Source organism: Acinonyx jubatus, chromosome X, assembly GCF_027475565.1.
Source record: "Acinonyx jubatus isolate Ajub_Pintada_27869175 chromosome X, VMU_Ajub_asm_v1.0, whole genome shotgun sequence".
Classification (NCBI taxonomy): domain Eukaryota; kingdom Metazoa; phylum Chordata; class Mammalia; order Carnivora; family Felidae; genus Acinonyx; species Acinonyx jubatus.
In genome coordinates this window covers 31,793,060-31,813,628 of record NC_069389.1, presented here as the reverse complement: position 1 = coordinate 31,813,628, position 20,569 = coordinate 31,793,060, and the positions used below count along the sequence as shown (strand labels likewise).

Sequence of the window (20,569 nt, the reverse complement as noted above, 5' to 3'; positions counted from 1 at the left end):
TTAGGAGACCAGATATTGTGAGGAATTCTGGAAAAACATGGTAAGAGGCTATCAGACTGGCCAACTCAGAGAAGTTGCACCAGCTGCAGTAGACAACCCGGTCACATTCAGAGAAACTCTAACACCAGAGTAAATGAAATTGTAGCACTGTTGAGGCTTCTGGGTCAGCTGTGAGATGAAGGAGCTAGTGTGAACAGCAGAGGTATTTGTCCTGCCCTGCTCTGACTCTCCCCCACTCTTACAATGGGAAGTAAGCACCTGTGGCATCTGACATGTTTAATCTCCCAAGACAGTGAATGAGCTTAAGATAACTGCAGACTTCACAGAAGAGAAACAAAAGGACACATCTACCCAGAAGGAAAAAACATTACCCTTCCAATGTCAAAATTACATTTATTTTACTAACAGGGAGGGTCACTATCCAAGTTTCATGCTTTGTACTCAAGAAGGACAAAATTGCCGAACAATTGACACACCCTGCCCTTCCATTCTAAGAAGTATACTATAGATCAGGTCCTTGCTAATTACCTAGGCTAATCAAACAAGTCATTTATTCCTAAATATAAGTAAACCAAGGTTTGGCAGGTATTTGACAAAGGTAAAAGAGAAAATCATGATAACCTAACAGAAATATTTGTGAAAAACAAACAAACAAAAAAGCTCAGATATAATACAGGACAAAGAAGAAAATAATTCACCAAAACATTCAAATTCATATTCTCAAAATTATTTTAAGGGAAGAAAATTACTTCATAAAATAAAAAAAGGCTGCTATAGAGGACAACAATTTGAGAATAAAATAAAGTTCTTGCAAACTAGAAAAATTAATGCAAAATTAAAAACTCATTAGAAGCCAGGTGCTCAGCCATTTCCCTGTCTTACCCAGGCTCTGATAGAACCTGAACACAGCACTCGTGACCCGCCCCCTTCTTCCATCCTTCACTTCTTTCTCCCCCACCCCCACATAACGGATCTTTCCTCCCCACCCCGCCCCCACCACTTCCCCGTAACGGTTTCCACCTATTGGCCCTATCGCAGAGCCGTTGCCTGGCACTGAGCCTACCTTCCTCCCGCCTCTCTCTTCACTCTCGCCGGGCAGTCTCTGAGGACACAGCCACCTGTGGCCCTGCTGCTGCCCACCCCGCAGCCCTCGCTTCTGAGCCGCCTTCGCCCTCGTCTTGGTGCCAGCGCCGCCAGCCATGGCCACCGCGCCGTCCTCTCAAGTGCGCCAGAACTACCACCCGCAGTGCGAGGCCGCCATCAACAGCCAGATCAACCTGGAGCTCTACGCCTCCTACGTGTACCTGTCGATGGCTTTCTATTTCGACCGCGCCGACGTGGCCCTGGAGAATTTCTCCAAGTTCTTCCTGCGCCGGTCCCACGAGGAGAGCCAGCATGCCGAGAAGCTGATGCAGCTGCAGAACCAGCGTGGGGGCCGCATCCGCCTCCGCGACATCATGAAGCCTGACCGCGACAACTGGGAGAACGGCCTCAACGCCATGGAGTGCGCCTTTCACCTGGAGAAGAGCCTGAACCAGAGCCTGCTCGACCTGCACCAGCTGGCCACCGTCAAGAACGACGCCCACCTGTGCAGCTTCCTGGAGACCAACTACCTGCCCGAGCAAGTCAAGGTCATCAAAGAGCTGGGGGGCTACATCACCAGCCTGCGCAACATAGAGACCCTGGAAGATGGCTTGGCAGAGTACCTCTTTGACAAGCTCACCCTGGGCAACAGCGACAAGAACTGAGTTGGGACTGCCTTCCCATAGCCACAGGGTGCATGGTGACTTCCCCTGGTCACCATGCCGAGCATGCATTTTGCAGTATTGCACTTGCAAAATGTTCCAGTTTTTTTCTTCCAGTTTTGCCATAAATAAATGAAGTTATTTGGTTTCAATAAAGTTATTTGGTTCCTAAATAAAGGTCTTGTTGATTCGTGTGCAAATCTCACACCTTTTAAGTTTTAAAACAGGTATTCAGGAGTCTCTCCACCCACCCAACCCCATCAGTATGCAGCTCAGGATCTTTGAAGAAGGAGGGAGAAAGTATTCCATGGCACCCTGGAAAACACAAATCAATCTTCTCTTTATAAACAGTGTGGGATTGGTGGTGTGTGGTGGTGGGGGGGGGTGGGATGGGGTGGAAGGGTGAAGTGGGGGGTGGGATTGGATGGGGTGGGATGGGGTGAAGTAGGGAGTGGAGTGGGATGGGGTGGATGGGTGAGGTGGGGGGTGGGATCAGATGGGGTGAGATGGGGTGAGGTACGGGGTGGGGTGAGGTGGGAGTGGGATTGGATGGGATGGGATGGAGTGCATGGGGTGAGGTGGGGTGTGGGGTGGGATGGGGTGAGATGGGGTGAGGTGAGGTGGCTGGTCTGGGGTCCTGGTGTCAATGAGTGCATATGTATGGTAAAAGTATAAAAGAACACGGTACAGAATTCACCATAGTGGTTGTCCCTAAGAAAGAAGTGAAGAATGGGATTAGACTGGTATTAAAGGGAATCTTCAACTTCACTTGAAAACATTTAGTTTACTAAAATATGTTGCTGCTAGGTAGCAACATGGGGGCCCTGGAAGCAGAAATGGCAGAATATTTCTTTGACGAGCTACCTACCCTGGGCAACAGCGACAACTGAACTGAGTGTTAGGCTGGTTTCCCATATACAGGGGAGTGACTCCCTAGGTCACCGTGCTGGATGTGCATATTGCCCTTACAAAATATCTGAATACAGTTTCCTCCTTCAATTGTACCCTTTCTTCCATTAAAATAACAGCAGTATACAAAACCCCAAATTATCTCACTAGAATGGTGAAAAACTACAAGGTCAAGGTTGAAGGTCAAATTTGTCATATTGATTATGAAGTAGAATAAATCCCCCTAAATGTTAATCCAGTGAGTCTGGCTGCTTTGAGGAATGCAGAGTGTGGGGGAGAGTTGAAGCTGGGAGGCCAGTCAGGAGATATTTGTAGCTAGTCCAATGAGAGACATTGGTGGCTTAAACTGAGGTGGTGGCTGAGGAAATGAAGCGACATGGACAAATTCTAGTTGGATTTGGATGAATCAACAAGATGTGCTTATACACCAGAGGTGACAAATGAGAAATGGGGGAAATTATCTAGGTTCTTCTATTTGTACTTGAACACCTGACTTGATAGTAATGCTATTTATTAATCTGAGGATGCTTTCTGGGGAACATGAGGGGTGGGGAAGGCATGTCACGTAAAATCTGAGATGCCTATTAGATATGCAAGTGGAACTGTCATGCAGGGGGTCAGAAGAATGAATCTGGAGCTCAGGTGGGATGTCAGGTTTGGAAATACACACATAGGTGACATCAGCTACAGATGGTGTTGAGGTCATGGGACCAGATAAGCTCACCAGAAACAGAGTATAGAGAGTGTGGCACAGCCAGCCAGCCCCATGCCCAGTGCAGCTACCATTAGAGGATGGGTTGAGATATTTAAACATCCAGAGGGCCGCTGGTCCCACCTTGACTATTATCTCATTGCACACTGTGACCATCTGTGCCCATACCCAGTGTCCCCAAATCAGCCTGTTTCTGACCCTAGTGAGGTTTCTGGTTTCTCTTTTCAAGATGTGGAGAGGAGGTGGCCTATTACCTTATCTTCATGGCTATTGGTAGAAAGAAATTATTTCACAGTAAAAATATTTCTCAAGGAAATGACAGAGCTAGTCTCTATGGACTTTTTTTCTGCTTCCCTTTAAAAAGTCCTCCCCTCTCTCAGTCCACTCTCTGACCGGATGAAATCTGTAGCCATGTAAACTTTAAGGTCATCCATGTCTGGGGAAAAAAGACCCAAAACATTTTGTTTCTTCTGCACCATGTGTAGTTTACAAAGATCAAAATTTAAAATTTATGGATTTTGTATCCTATGTTCAAAGACACATGGGTAGCTTAAATCTCTTTAAAGCTAATAGACAGCTTTGAAGTATTAGTAAAATATGAACATGTTTACCTAAGCAGTAATCTGCTTTCACATTTTCCCATGACTGTGCTTTAATACTTTCTTAAGAATGAGGATTATGGCCCTTTGAGTTTACTTTCCAGAAAATGTTATTACGACTTTTATTTTTCCTAGTCATACTTGGTCTTTTCACTATTTCTTTCTCTGCCTACTTTGAGGACCTCTCCTCTCTCTGGGTTTGTGTTAGATTTTACCTATTTACTTATATACTTTAATAGGTACCCCTCCCATAGACATGAGGAAGCAAACAGCAAGCATCTTTTTGTGTGTTTAAAACCATCAGTTTGCTCAGGATCCTTCTTACTCTCCTATTCTGGAGAGTCAGTTTGTTGTAACAGTTTCTTAACCTCAGATGGCCTGGGTTCATATCTCAGCTTAGCCACGCATGTTGGGTGAACTTGGATATATTATTGAATTTCTCTGTGCCTCAGTTTCTCCACACTTAAAATAAGGATATTAAAAGGGTCAATTCCACTGGGTTGCTGTGAAGATTAAATAAGTTAACATATGTAAATCTCTTAAAACAGTGCCTGGCACAGTGTAAGTACTTTATGTGTTAGCCATATTTATCTACGTCACAATCGTCATCATCACCGCCACCACGATATTTATCATCATCTTTCACTCACTTATAAGTTCCTTTGTGTGTTTTATGCTTTGTGGAAAAGATTGCATGTCTATACTTTGCTCCTGGGAATCTCTCTCACATTTTAGCCAACTCTGTCACCTTGCATATTGAGAAGGGGGGAAAAAATCAATTCTCTGTAGCTTCTTTGGTCTTCAGGTTCAGCCAGGACTCAGCAAGGATGATTTGTGTTTATACTGCCCCTAGCTCAGGCTTGGGAGTGAGTTTTACTACCACAACTTTCTGTGGTAATCCTGCTATTTTGTCTAAATCGGCTTTCCTTTTTTTTTCTTAATTTTTTTAACATTTAATTTTTGAGAGACAGAGCGTGAGTGAGGGAGTGGCAGAGAAGAGAGGGAAACACAAATCTAAAGCAGGCTCCAGGCTCTGAGCTGTCAGGACAGAGCCCCATGCAGGGCTCAAACTCAAAAACCATGAGATCATGACCTGAGCCAAAGTCGGAGGCTTAACCAACTGAGCCACCCAGGCGCCCCAAGCCGGCTTTCCTTTTAAATTGCCTTCTAGAACACGATTTGCTTATTCTTCCCAAATCCAGGTTGCCTGATTTCCGTCTTGAACTTCTTTCTGCCTGAACTACTTATCACTCCTCAGAGATGGATAAGAGCAAAAGGACAGAGAACTCTCACTCTGATGTTTTGACACAAAGAGGTGTGGAATGGGGTAAGAAATGGGAAAAAGAACCATATTAGGGATACTGATAATATAAAAATTAAAATTTATAAAAACACCATGAACTGTAGAACAGAGGTTCTTAAGTTTTTCTGCCATTAGAGTCACCTGTGGAGCTTTTACAAATCTTGAGGCACAGGCCACATCGAAGACCATATACACCAGAGTCCCTTGGGGCAGGACCTAGACATCCCAAGCTATGAAAACCGGTGCGAGCACCTTGCTACTCAAAATATGGTCTAGGAACCAGAAACATCAGCCTCACTTGAACACTTGTTACAAATGCAAAATGTGAAGCCCTATTCCAAAACTACTGAATCAGAATCCATGTCTTAACAAGATCCCAAGTGATGAATATGCATACTGAAGTCTGAGAAGCACTGGTTTAATTAACATCCTGGTACTCAAACATGGCTGTCCTGAGGTATCACCTGGGCAGCTGGACAATAATAATGCCTCAATTTACATGACTCAGTCATATAATCATGCAAGTGCTGGACCAATCACACTAAAAATGTACTCTAACTTCAACAGCAATTTTTTTTAATATATGAAATTTATTGTCAAATTGGTTTCCATACAACACCCAGTGCTCATCCCAAAAGATGCCCTCTTCAATACCCATCACCCACCCTCCCCTCCCTCCCACCCCCCATCAACCCTCAGTTTGTTCTCAGTTTTTAACAGTCTCTTATGCTTTGGCTCTCTCCCACTCTAACCTCTTTTTTTTTTTTTTTTTTCCCTTCCCCTCCCACATGGGTTTCTGTTAAGTTTCTCAAGATCCACATAACAGTGAAAACATATGGTATCTGTCTTTCTCTGTATGGCTTATTTCACTTAGCATCACACTCTCCAGTTCCATCCACGTGGCTACAAAGGGCCAGATTTCGTTCTTTCTCATTGCCACGTAGTACTCCATTGTGTATATAAACCACCATTTCTTTATCCATTCATCAGTTGATGGACATTTAGGCTCCTTCCATAATTTGGCTATTGTTGAGAGTGCTGCTATAAACATTGGGGTACAAGTGCCCCATGCATCAGTACTCCTGTATCCCTTGGGTCAATTCCTAGCAGTGTTACTGCTGGGTCATAGGGTAGGTCTATTTTTAATTTTTGGAGGAACCTCCACACTGTTTTCCAGAGTGGCTGCACCAGTTTGCATTCCCACCAACAGTGCAAGAGGGTTCCCATTTCTCCACATCCTCTCCAGCATCTAAGTCTCTTGATTTGTTCATTTTGGCCACTCTGACTGGCATGAGGTGATATCTGAGTGTTCAACAGCAATTATTGCATCAAGAATTACTGATCTCACACACACACACATGTACACATTTTTATCTATTTTTCTGTTTTATCACAAATTAATTTGTTTTATAGTATGGGTTGTCTATGGCCCACAAGCCAAATTCACATTTTTGCATCTATACTCATAAAGGATATGGATCTGTAGTTTTCTTATGATACTTCTGTGTGGTTCTGCTCTCATGATAGCATTGGCCTCATAGAATGTGGAAATATTCCCTCTTCTGTTTTTCAGAAGAACTTGTGAAGAATAGGTATGAATTCTTTAAATATCTGATGAAATTCACCAGTGAAATCAAAAGCCTGGGCTTTTGACTGTGAAAAGTTTTAAAATTACTAATTTAATCACTTTGCTAATTACATAGGTCTATTCAAATATTCTAGTTCTTCTGGAGTCAGTTTCTGTAGTTTGTATCTTCTAGGACGTTTTCTATTTCATCTAGGTGGCAGATCTAGTTCTGGTTCAAGGTACAGTAAAACCCTGCATTCTGAGTAAGTTGTTCTGTGAGTGTTCCACAAGACAAGCAAATATTTCTAATAAATTTTAACTTGATAAACAAATGATGTCTTATAATATGAGTAGTACCTGACTCTGAATGTCACATGATCACAATTGAACCAATGGTTCTTGTCTCTCTCTCTTGCTGCGGGATTGTGGCGGATCGTCTCCCATGCTCAGATGGTTGGTCTCAAGCCACAGTGTTTAACAGAAATCAGTGATTTTTCAGAATGTTGGAAGGTGCCCACAACTGGAACTGGTATATTTTTTGTCACTTCAAAGCACCTATGGATAGTCATTTGCTTTTCCATACAAGAGTAAGCTCAGGAATGCTTTGCTTCATTCCAGGTCAGGCTGCCTGCAGATATAGACACTTTCCTCTGCTGCCTTATTGCCAGTTACATTAAATACAGTCTATGACAAGAGTTTATTAATACTGTACTGTAGTCAACATCCATGTAAGTGTATACAATCGCTCCCATTCAGAAAAGGTTGAAAAGAAAGGCAGTAAGAAGGAGATGATTACAGTGGAAGTTAAGAAGGAAATCAAGAAGTACAAATGAGGCAAGAGAGTGGCTGAAATTGCAAGATTTTATAAGAAGTCTACGTCGACCATATGCACAACATTAAAGAAGAAAGAATAAGGGTTCTAGATGCATCAAAAGGAGTCACAAGAATATCAAAGCAATGGCCACGTGTTCTGAAAGATGTAGGTAAAGATGTTTGGATAAATCAGAAGAACTAGCAAGTGATACCGTGACTGAGAACTTTATTTGCGAGAAGGCAAGGGCCTTGTACACTTGACCTCATAAGTAAATTGCCGGGTATGTCAACAGAAAACAAAGAAGGCTTCAAGGCAAGCAGGGGATGGTTTGATAACTTGAATAGGAGAAGTGGCATCCGTGTGGTTGTGAGGCACAGAGAGGCTGCGAGTTCAGATGCTAAGGCAGCTGAGGCATTTGCTACCAACTTCCAGAAGCTCATGGTTTCTGACTGTTACCTGATGGAACAAGATGTTAACTGTGATGAAACGGGGCTTTTTTAGAAAAAGATGCCAAAGAGGACCTACATTACAGAAGAAGAGAATGCAATGCCTGGTCACAAGCCCATGAAAGACCATCTGACCCTCTTATTTTGCACTAATGCAAGTGGGGATTTCAAAGGCAAGCCCCTGCTCATGTAACATTCTGAGAATTCATGAGCCTTCGAGAAATGCAAGGTGCAGAAAAGCCAATTAAATGTTACGTGGAGGTCCAACAGCAAGCTTGGGTCACTTGTATCTTGTTCGTTGAGTGGATCAATGGGGTCTTCAGTCCTGCAGTGAAGAAATACCTTTTAGAAAAGAGTCTGCCACTCAAAGCCTGGCTGGTTACGGATAATGCTCCTGCTCATCATCCAGGCTTTGAGGATGACTTACTGGAGGAACTTTAGCTCATTAAGGTCAAGTTCCTTCCTCCTTACACCACTCCAATCCTCCAGCCCATGGATCAGGTCATTTCAAACTCTAAAACACCAAAGCACTATTTTAGCGATGCTTTCAGGTCACTGAAGGAACACACCTTACCCTCTGAGAGTTTTGGAAAAATCACTTCTGTATTGTGAACTGCCTCAAGATCACCAATGAAGCCTGGGATGGGATCACCAAGAGAACCCTCAATTCTGCTTGGGGAAAACTGTGGCCTGATTGCATTCTTGGACATGACTTAGAGGGGCTTGCTCATGAACAGGAGCTGCCACTTGTCAATGAAATTGTGTCCTTGAGGAAGACCACGGGACTGGAGGTGAATGAGGACAACATTCAAGAGCTGGTGGAGGAACATGGCCAGGAGCTGACCACCGACAAACTGATGGATCTGCATTGCAAGCAACAGCAAGAGGTTATGGAGGAGATCTCGTCTGCAGAGGAGAAGGAGAAAAAGGCAGAGGAATCTCTCATTTCAAATGAGATTAGGAGATATGTAAAATGTGGGAAACAGTGCAAAATTTTGTAGAAAAGCACCACCTGAATAAGGCTGTAGCAGTGCAAGCCATTAATCTGTTCAAGGTCAATGCAATGTCACATTTCCAAGAAATCCTGGAAAGAAAGGAGGCAAAAGCCTGGGTCCATTGGATGGGTTTCTTGTTAAAGGTGCATGAAAACAAAAAGGTTCCACTGAGCCAATAGATAGCAGTGATTCCTTTAGGAATAGTGAAAGCTGTACTACACAATAACCCTCCTCTCTCTTGTCTCCCTCACACCAGTCACGAAAGTTTTCAAAGGTAAGTGAAGGTTAATTTGTTTTTCTTTATATTTTGTATTTTATTATTTTGTATTATATTACAGTAATCATTTTTTAAGTTTATTTATTTTTGAGACAGAGCGTGAGTGGGGGAGGGGCAGAGAGAAGGGGAGACGCAGAACGCGAAGCAGGCTCCAGGCTCAGAGCTGTCAGCACAAAGCCTGATGTGGGGCTCGAACCCACAAACCATGAGATCATGACCTGAGTCGAAGTTGGACGTTCAACCGGCTGAGCCACCCAGGAGCCCCTGTAATCATTTTTATTATGAATATTTTTGGGTTGTAGAACGAATCATCTGGCCATTATTTCTTATGGGGAAATTCTCTTTGATGTACAAGTGCTTTGGATTACAAGCATGCTTCCGGAACGAATTATGCGAGCAAACCATGGTTTTACTGTATTCCCCTTTTGCTTCTATAAGTGAGGCAGTGATGTCCTTCTTACATTCCTGATTTTAATAATCTGTCTTTTCTCATTTTTTCTTGGTCAGTCTACCTACATGTTGTCAATTTTATTGATTGTTAAAAGAACCCCACTTGTTTTCTCTATTGTTTTCCTGTCCAACATTGCTTTTACTTCTGCTCTAATCTTTAACATTTTCTTAGTTCTGCCTGCTTTGGGTTTATTCGGCTCTGATCGCTCTCATTTTTTTTTTTTTTAATTTGGAATGTTAAGTTATTTGGGATATATATATTTTTTAATGTAACCATTTGCAACTATACATTTCTCTCTCATCACTGCATTTGCTGCATCCCATAATTTTTGGTATGCTGTGTTTCTTTGTCATTCATCTCAAAGTATTTTCTAACTTCCCACATGATCTCTTTGACCCATTGGTTATTTAGAAGTGTGGTTTAAAAAAAAGTTTTTTTAATGTTTATTCATTTTTGAGACAGAGAGAGACAGAGCACAAGTGGGGATGGTGCAGAGAGAGAGGGAGACACAGAATGTGAAGCATGCTTCAAGCTCTGAGCTGTCAGCACAGAGCCTGACGTGGGGCTTGAACTCATGAACCGTGAGATCGTGACTTGAGCCGAGGTCGGACACTTAACCGACTGAGCCACCCAGGTGCCCCATAGAAGTGTGTTGTTTAATTTCCACATATGTGTAAATTTTCCAAATTGGCTTCTGTTATTGATTTCTAATTTTGTTCCATTTTGGTCAAAAAACATTCTTTGATTTCAATCCTTTTAAATGCATTGAGGCTCATCTTAGAATATACTGTAATCTGGAGAATATTTCATGAGTGCTTGGGAAGAAGTATTCAGCTGTTGCTGGGTGGAGTGTTCTACAGATTTTTGTTAGGCCTAATTGGTTAGGAGTTTTAGTAAAGTCTTCTACTTCTTTGTTGCTTCTCTTCCTAGTTGTTCTATACATTATCGAAAGTGGGAATTGCAATCTCCAACTATTTCTGTCTCACTGTTTCATCCTTTGGTTCTGTCAGTTTTGTTTCATGTATTTGAGGTTTTCTGGTTATGAACATGTACATTTATAATGTTATCTCTTCCCAATGATTTGAATTTTTTATCACTATAAAATATCCCTCTTTACCTCTAGTAAGAATTTGTGTCTTCATGCATATTTTTTTCCTGATATTAGTATAGCCGCTGCTGCTCTCCTTTGCTCACTGTTCGTATATTCTATCTTCTCTCTTTTTACTTTCAAACCATTTGTTTCAATATAATTCGTATCCTGTGTAGACAGTATAGAGTTGGATATTCTTTTTTATCCATTGTGACACTGTCTTTCTTTTGATTGGAGAGTTTAATCTATTTACTTTTAATGTTATTATTGATATGGCTGATTTATATCTGCCATATTGCTATGTTTGCTATGTATTTCCTGTCTTTTGTGTTTTCCTGTTCTTCCTGTACTCCTTTCATTTGTATGAAATAGATATTCTCCACTGTACCATTTTAATTCGTTTTTTTCCCCTTATGTTTTAAAGTTATTTTTTAGTGATTTCTCTAGGGAGCACAATATGTATGTTATCACAATCTACTTCACTTTACTTGAGGGGCACATGGCTGGCTCATGTGGTAGAACATCAACTGATAGCTTAGACAAAACCACCATTCTGCAGTGCTCACAGTTCTGAAGGCTGGGAACTCTAAGATCAAGATGCTAGCAAGGTAAGTTTCATTGAGGCCTCTTCTCTTGGCTTATAGATGACAGCCTTCTTGCTGTGTCCTCATGTGGTGGAAAGGTGTCTCTTCTCCTAAGGGCACTAATCCTATAGCTTTATTACCTCCATAAAGGTCTTATCTCCAAATGCAGTCACACTGGGGGTTGGGGCTTTAACATTTCAATTTTGGAGGGATAGAGAAACATTCAGTCCATAACATAACCTGAGCCAGTAAGACTTTCAGCCTTTGTTGATGGATCTGCAAACATAAATTGGGGAATGCACTAAGGTTCAGTAAGTTTACAAGTCTGCTATGGCTTTTACTTCCTTGATATGCAAGGCCTCACATTCAACCAGAGACAAGTAGCTAACTGGGCCTTTCTCTGGTCTTCCTGATAGTGCACACACCCTTGCAGCCTTGCAGATGTACACAGCCTTCCAGAACAGCTGGGCCATGTGGTGGCTTATTAAAGTCTATGATGGCTGCCTTGTTGCCAGATTTCTCTGTTAAATTTATGCCTGATTTTCCTATCTGTAATTCACACCAACCCATACTGCAACCCTAGGTTAGCTGTGATGTTGGTCTTCCTCAGCTGTTTGCCATGAAGTTAGCTATTGTTTTTTTTTTTTAAGTTTATTTATTTTGAGAAAGAGAGAGAGTACAAGTGGGGGAGAGGCCAAGCAGAGAGGGAGAGACAGAATCCAAAGTAGGCTCTGCACTGTCAGTACAGAGCCCACTGTGGGGCTCAAACTCATGAACTGTGAGATCGTGACCTGAGCTGAAACCAAGAGTCAGATGCTTAACAGACTGAGCCACCCAGGTGCCCCAGCTATTGTTTTTAATATCACCCCTGAGCTTAGATTTTTTCCACAGTGTAAATCAAAAAACCTCTGTCCATCATCCAGGCCATTGATCCTCATGGCCTGCTGTATCCTAGTAGAACTACTATACAACAGAGCAAGGGACAAGGAGGCAGAACAGGAGTCCAGGCTATAAATGCCACAGATTTTCACTCCCCCCCCCCTTTTTTTAAGTTTATTTATTTATTTTGAGAGAGAGAGAGCATGAGTGCAGTGGGGAGGGGCAGAGAGATAGGGATAGAGAGAGAATCCCAAGCAAGCTCCATACTGCCAGAGTAGAGCTTGATGCAGGGCTCAAACCCACGAACCTTGAGATCATGACCTGAGCCAAAATCAAGAGTTGGATGCTCAATCAACTGAGGCACCCCTCCACTGTTTTTCTTGAATAAACATTCACAACTTGTTGTATGCTTTTGGTCAATTTCCATAGTACTAAAATAGTTATTTTTTACAATTTTTCCAGTTTAGCATTGCTTTTTGGAAAGAAAATTAGCTGAATCTCTTATTCAGCCATGCTGACAGTCAGTTTTCTAGATGGCTTCACTAATGAAGTGTGGAAAGATGGAAACAGTCACTGTGGGCCTACCATTGTTACCATGTACAAGTGCCATCTAGTTGATTCTAATTTGGATACTTAAAAAATACTAGGTGAAAAATTTATATTTTCTATTACACGAAATATACATTTCTATAGTGAAGTAAAATTTAAATTCATTGTTATCACAGCCATTAAAAAAACAAGGACTCACTTTTTGTTTTTCATTTACTTCAATATTTTCTTTGGAAAAAGAACACTTTAAAAAATTCTTTGGAAAATTCAAACTTAAAAAAATTTTGAAATGTCTATAATGTAGCTTTTCTAAACTTAGAAGATTAAGACATTTTCTAAGCTGTTTACATTAACAGAGACTAAATTCTGGTGGTATTATATATATGCCTCCAAAGTAGGAAGAATTTTTGGAAATATGAATTGAATTATTGCTTAAATTTACTTGTATGGAAAAATAAAAACAATTCCCCATGAGTGAGCGTGTGTGTGTGTGTGGTGCAGCTATTGCCTTTTTATTGTACAGGATATCTTGGGTGTGCACTGTTTGTATGCAATATCTCTATATATCATGAAGAATCATTTCCTTTTTTCAGAAGCAGAGTGGGATGGGGATAGATATGTTCAAGAGTCACAATATATTTACCTTAAGTGAATTTAGAACGAAATAATTAGTGTTCCTTGGAATGAATTATGGCCAAATTTATCTTAATTTCTTGATGCTATTTTGTCATCCCTTCCCTTCATACAAGCAGGGGTTCTCTGGGTTTATGTTGCTAGGTCAGTTGCAGCTTTATTTAGGTTTATTTAGAGGGACAAAGACTGGTAGTCTGGAGACTGGATTTTGATTTGGTTGCTGCTGTGCAACAGCAGAATGCCCGGGAGGTAATCCACTTACAACAGTGAGTATAAGCAGTGGAATCGCTATTACTATATTTAAACGCCGATGGTTGGCAGGAATGTGCCATCAGACGTACTCAGTTGTGTTCTAGCACATCTGACATCACTTACTTAGCGCCCAGTGTTATTTTCAAGGTCGGCGCACAGGAATGGATCTTTATATGCTGGCTACCTCTGGTAATGTAATTTCCAAGTGCAGAGCAGTTCCACAGAATTTACACCACTGCCGTTTGCATTTCCAGCCCTGCTCTCCTGGAAGAGCATGCCCTCTAGAGTAAAGAGTGGTAAAGAGGGGTTTTTCTTAAAGTGGGGAAGGGAGTTGAGTTCAAAAATAGATATGTCTTTTCTTTTGTACTACAAGTAAAAGATTTTTATTATTTGTAAAAATGTTTTTTAATGTTTATTTACTTTTGAGAGGGACAGAGAGAGACAGAGCGAGAGCAGGGGAGGGGCAGAGAGAGAGGGAGACACACAATCTGAAGCAGGCTCCAGGCTCTGAGCTGTCAGCACAGAGCCCGACGTGGGGCACAAACCCACGAACCATGAGATCATGACCTGAGCCAAAGTCGGACGCTCAACTGAGCCACCCAGGTGCCCCTGTATGTGTGTGTTTTAACACAACTGGCTTGGTCTTAAAGTAGCCATATTCTTAGACCAATCCTAAATTATTATGTACTCTAAAGAGAATAAAGTGCCATTTGTAAATGTGACCTAAATGTTATTTAGAACCTTCACTATCTATACCAAATATCACGAAATGTTTCAAGTACAATATGGCTCATGTTTCTAAAACATACATAAAATCTGGTTCTTCATATTGTGTTTTTTTCAATGAATATAAGTTTTAAGTTTTAGATATTCTACAGTTTTCCCAAAGGTAATGACTTTTCCTCCTAATTTATCAATCTCCTTTATAGGAAAGGCAAGTTACTTGTTCAAAATGCACTGTGTGAAAGAACTTAATACCAGTGAACAGTACTATTTTGAACTTAAAAATGTAAATAATTTAAAATTTACAGGAAAACTGTAAGAATACAAAAAATGCCCCTTACTCATATTCACCAATTACATTTTCCCACATTTGCTTTGTTTTCTCTCCCTTCCCCACCCCCTTTTCTAGTAAGCTGCCTATATCTTGCCTCTCTATTCCTGAAAACTTCACTGTGTATTTCCTTAAAAAATTACTAAACCACTATCAATGATCAAATCACGAAAATTAACATGGTTGCAATATTATCTAATAGTTACACTCAAAAATCATTCTAATAATATCCTTTATAGCACTTTGTGTCCACTCCAAGAACCAAGTCTGTCTTAGGAGCTGCCACAGTAGAGATGTTTGCAGTTTTTAGTGTTGGCTGAATACACTATAAAGGTTCCAGGCTTTTGTAAACGGTTCTTGAAGAGAAAGAAAGGTATGGAGGAGAGAGGAGGTATCTGGACAGGGCAAGAAAGAAGGGCAACTCACAACCAACGACGTGTCACCAAAAAAGGAAAGGAAATTACGCCTGTCTTCCAACTTTCCACATCCCTCAAAAATTTAAGGAAATAAAACCCAAACCGCAACTCCTTGGGGAAAACCCAGACAAAGTGGAGTAGAGCTGGCAGAAACGTGGGCACGAAGAGGTAAACTCCGGCCAATTCCTCCTTGAGAGTGGAGGGAGAATAGAGTGGGGAAGAGCGAGCAGAGAACCCACAGCGTCTCGGCGGAGTTGGGCGTTTATGCTGGTCTTTTTTTTTTTCTTTTTTTTTTAAAGAGAGTGTTGAAGGCGTTGCGTTTTTAACACAGCCACACGGTTCTCGCCTTAAATGATAACAATGACCCCAAATAGCATACGTGTTACTCCAGAGCCCAAGGAATGGCCACCGGAGGACTGAGAGGGCGTGGGACGTCGCATTGGGTCTGGCGGCCCGGACGGAGGAGAGGCGAGGGGTGGCCATCAGAGAGGCGGCTGCAGCCCCAGGGTCCCCGAAGGGGCAGGCTGGAGCGGGGCGGACAAGGGTAGGGGACCCAGAAGGTTGGGGAGGGGCGGAGAGGCGGTGGCCGTCCGGGCAGTGGGGCGCGGGGAGGTGCGGGGCGGGAGGCAGGGGTCGCGGCGCGCCGGGCCCTCACCGCTGCTGAGCGTGGACTCGCAGTGCCAGATGTCCAAGCTGGCGGGTTTCCGGCAGGACTCCCACAGGGACAGGTAGTACTGGTGGTCGGCCGTGACCCAGGCCGGGCTCAGCACGGCCCCCAGGTCCAGACACAGCGCCAGGAAGATGCACACCAGCCCGACCAGCTTCAGCGGGGTCAGCACCGACACGCGCACCTCCTCCATGCCGCTGCCCGCCGAAGCCATGCCCCGGGCGCCGCGGCCGCCCGCCCCGCCGGAGGCGAGGTCGCCAGGCGGGTCCGGAGAGCGGGGAGCCCGACCTCCTCTGGAGGGAAGCAGCGGAGCCGCCGCGCACCGGGAAGGTGGGTCTGCGGGGGCTGCCGGCCCGGGTGGGGGGTCTTCGGCAGCGGCAGCTACGGCGATTCCGCCGCGGACCTTCGCCGCCAGCCCCGCGCCGCGCTCTGCCGGCGCCCGCTCCGCCCCTGGGCTGCAGGAGGCCGTGGTCCTGGGGGAGAGGCGGCTGCACCTGGGCCTTGGCCTCAGGCTCTTGCTCCAGGCAAGAAGGGCTGGAGTGCGCCTGGCCCTGCCCCTTGCAAGGCCAGTTTCCTTCTCTGAACCCAGAGGCTGGTGCCTGGGAAGTGCCCCATCCCCTGGCTGGCGCTCTAAAAATGGGACCTCCCTCTCCTGTATCTCATACAAGTGTAATCATATAGTATTCGTCCTCTGTGTCCGATTTATTTCACTTAGCATAATGTTTTTAAGTTCTTCCATGTTGTAGCATGTATCCGAATTTCATTCCTTTTTAGCGCTGAAAAAGGTTCCATTGTATACTAGACCTCCCTTATCTGAGGGGTGATTCGAGTCCAAGACTCCTGAAACCATGGTTAGTGCAAGACCCTACGTATACTTTCCTCTTTCCTACACATATCTACCTAAGATAAAGTTTAATTTATAAATTAGGCACAGTAAGAGGTTAACAATAATAGAACAATTATAACAATATACTGTAATAAAAGTTACGTGAATGTGGTCTCTCTCAAAATATATTACATTATACTCACCATCTTCCTGTGATGATGTTAGGTGATATGAAACGCCTACCTGATGAGATGAAGAGAAGTGAATGAATGACATGGGCATTGTGACATAGCTTTAGGCTACTGCTGGCCTGCTGATTTCTCAGGAGCATCATCTCCTTTCTGGGCTGGGGTTCACCACAGGGAACTGAAAAGGTGGAAAGCGAAAGTACTGATAAAGGGGGACTATTGCATTTATATAGTACATTTTGTTTAACCATTCACCTGTCCGTGGACATGTGGGTTATTTCCATCTTTTGGCCATTGTGAATATTACTGCTTTGAACACTGGCATACAAATATCTGTTCAAGTCTCTATTTTTAATTATTTTGGTTATATACCCAGAGGTGGAATTGCTGTATCATATGGTAATTCAATTTTTAGTTTCTGGAGAAACTACTGTCCCGTTTTCCACAGCAACTTGCCATTTTACTTTCACACCAGCAGTGCACAAGGGTTCCAATTTCTTCACATCTTCACCAACACTTCTTTTCTTTTTTTTTTTTTCATGATAATCGTCCTAACGGATGAGAGTGGTATCCCACTGTAGTTTCGATTTGCATTTCCTTAGTAATTAGTGAAATCTGAGTAGGTTTTGATGTCCTTATTAGCCATTCTTTATCTTCTTTTGTGAAATGTCTATTTAAGTTCTTTGCCTATTTTTAAATTGGGTTGTTTGTGTTGTTGAGTTTTAGGGGTTCATTATATATTATGGATATCAATCCCTTATTAGATATATGATTTGTAAATATTTCCTCCCATTCTATCAGTTGCCTTTTCATTCTCTTGATAATGTCCTTTGATGAACAAAAGCTTTTAATCTCAATTTATATATTTTTTCTTTTCTTGCCTGAGCTTGGTATCCTATCTAAGATATCCAGTGTCATGAAGCCTCCTTTTATGTTTTCTACTGAGTTTTGTAGTTTTAGCACTTATGTTTAGGTCTTTGATTCATTTTTTTTAATATGATGTAAGGTATGGGTCTAGCTTCATTCTTTTCATGTGGATATCCAGTTTTCCCAGCACCATTTGATGAAAAGACTGTACCCCCCCACACACACACCCAGAACTGTACAGTTTTGAGTTATTAAACTTGTGGACCCCTTGAGAAGTCACAAGTAACTGGTGCTCCACTATGAAGAGTAAAGCCTTCCACGTCTCGTTTGCCTCATCAGCTCCGCATCTGTCCCACATCTCTGTCGGTACCATCCCTTACTCTTCTCCCCAACGGGATGCGTAGTGATTGTGTACAAGTTAAAGTTTGAGAAACGTCTGATCTATATCATCTCGTGCCTCTCAGGGCTCAACTTCTATTACAAGTAGCTGTACCAAAGCAGCTGCTAAGCAAATAAAAATGTACCGCTTTATGCCCTACCCTTCAATACGTTACCTGCTGCCCAAGAGATGGTGTTTTTTTTTCATGTGTACTTCTCAGCAGGCTCTAATTGTCACTGAGTGTGGTGCCTTCAGTCAGCGTTATTGACCTTAACTGGCATCACTATATTCTAGACTCACTGGTTCTCAGTTGAGATTTGTTATGCTCCCACTATTAGTTATACTGCATCTCATGCATCTGGTGATATGTTAATTGATGGATGAAGATAAATAATGATGCCTTACCAATAGTATCTCAAATAACCATCTTTCAGATTCTGAGGGAGGTGGGACTTCCAGAATGGTAGTATGAGAAGTTTGGGGAAGTCTTACCCCTGGGGAGACATATGTTAAGCTGGTGAAATTGGCATAGACAATTACTCAAAGTCTCTAGAGATCCATCAAAGGACTTAAAACAAAGTGAGAAGCATTTATTTAAATCTATGGAAACTAAGTAAGAATGATGGAAAGCCACATCATTCAAGATAGAGATGGTACATAGGATTTCACAGTTCCACCTTGCTTAAGAGCTCTTTCAGGGGAGTCAGCATCTTAAGGCAGATCCCATCTCCCCAGCTTATTGGATGGAAGAGCTATTCTGAATGGAATCCAGATAACTGGCTAATGGAGAGAGAGAGAATTAAAGTGAAAGACAAGTAAAGTTCAATTTACATTAAAAAATTATGTATGTTCAATTTATATAAATAGTTGGTAGGTCATGTAGAAAGTAAAAGAGCATAAAACATATTGGTTGTTAGAGCTGACAAGCTGAAAGACAAGGTGGTACCCCTTGCTGGGAGCAATTTTTCATGGCTGGTACAGACTCAGGGTAATCAACACCAGGGTTCTATTTTTTGACTACTGCCTTGGAGTGAAGTAAGTGAAAATGTGATTTCTTTTTTTTTTTTAATTTCTTTATTTGAGGGGGGAGTGGCAGAAGGAGAGAGAGAGAGAATATCAGGCAGAATCATAAACGTATGATTTTTATATTTATATATTCCTCATATATATTTATATATTCCTCAATATATTCTGCTCTTCAGTGCCTACTGAAATATGTCAATGGTTTGAATGTTTTTACCAGTTCACTGTCACTCTCATTCCCATCTCTGAATGCTCTTTTGGTCATAAGTTTTAGTATTTTTGTGTCCCTCAGAAGGGGGAACATCGGTTTCTAAAAACTGAATTGATAGCCATTGCTTATGCTCATGATTCTCATGGAATACCTTTTTTACTTTTTAGAGACAGCTTCATTTTAAGAGAAGCAAGTTGATGTCTTGAGTGAAGACACCTAGCATGTAACACTTAAAAAAATCTATTTTGTTTATAATAAGTTAAAAAATGTCATTATTCTTGGGGTGCCTGGGTGGCTTAGTCGGTTAAGCATCCAATTCTTGATTTTAGCTCAGGTCACGATTTCATGATTGTGAGAAAGAGCCCCACATCAGGCTCTGCACTGAATGTGGAGCCTGCTTTGGATTCTCTTTCTCCCTCTTTCTCTCCCTCTCTCTCTCTCAAAAATAAATAAACATTAAAACATGTTTAGCGTGAGTGGGGGAGGAGTAGAGAGACAGGGAGACACAGAATCCAAAGCAGGGTCCAAGCTCTGAGCTGTCAGCCCAGAGCCTGACACGGGGCTCAAACCCACAGACCGTGAGATCATGACCTGAGCCGAAGTTGGACGCTTAACCAACTGAGCCACCAGGCACCCCAAATAAACATTTTTTAATGTCATTATTCTTGGCTATCTACTGTGTTGTAAAAATAATCCTGTTTTACAGAAGTAGTCTTTTACTTTGCATTGATTACAATAAGGACCTTAGACTTGTGTAGTCCAAAGATAATATTGTATTACATAATGGATGCAAAGCTGTTTAAATGCACTATAATTGTGTTTTCCTCTCCCTTATCCTCTATCATCCCCCAAGGAATCCCAAGTAATTCCCTAGCTTAGAACATCTCTTCACTAAGTGTAGTATAGTTGTTATCACTACTGTATAAGGTAGTAATTGAAGTCCTGGAAGATTAAGTGAGAGATAATAAATGTCAGGCCAACTGTGCTTTCTAGTTCATATTTCCTTTGTACCACAATACTTCATATGTTCTTTAATAAATCATGAGCTCATTTATCAAATCTATGTCTCCTCAACCAAATCACCAAATTAACCAGTGCTCTCCAAGATCTCTGGAAAGCAAGCCCAGTGATGC

General features: G+C 42.2%; 2 protein-coding genes across 2 annotated transcripts in view; one reads left to right on the top strand and one right to left on the bottom strand.

Moving 5' to 3' along the window:
- PRRG1 (proline rich and Gla domain 1) overlaps nt 1-16,394 on the bottom strand; it is a 306,130-nt gene extending 289,736 nt beyond the window's left edge. The window contains exon 1 of the mRNA XM_027054179.2: nt 15,931-16,394. Within this exon, the coding sequence (XP_026909980.1) occupies nt 15,931-16,156 (226 nt within the window). The 5' untranslated portion in view covers nt 16,157-16,394. The remainder of the gene's footprint in view (nt 1-15,930) is intronic.
- Nucleotides 1,036-1,922, top strand: LOC106982005 (ferritin heavy chain-like). Its single transcript, XM_053202227.1, has one exon. The coding sequence runs from the start codon at nt 1,200-1,202 to the stop codon at nt 1,746-1,748; it is 549 nt and encodes a 182-aa protein (XP_053058202.1). The 5' UTR covers nt 1,036-1,199; the 3' UTR covers nt 1,749-1,922.
- Nucleotides 16,395-20,569: the final 4,175 nt, after the last annotated feature.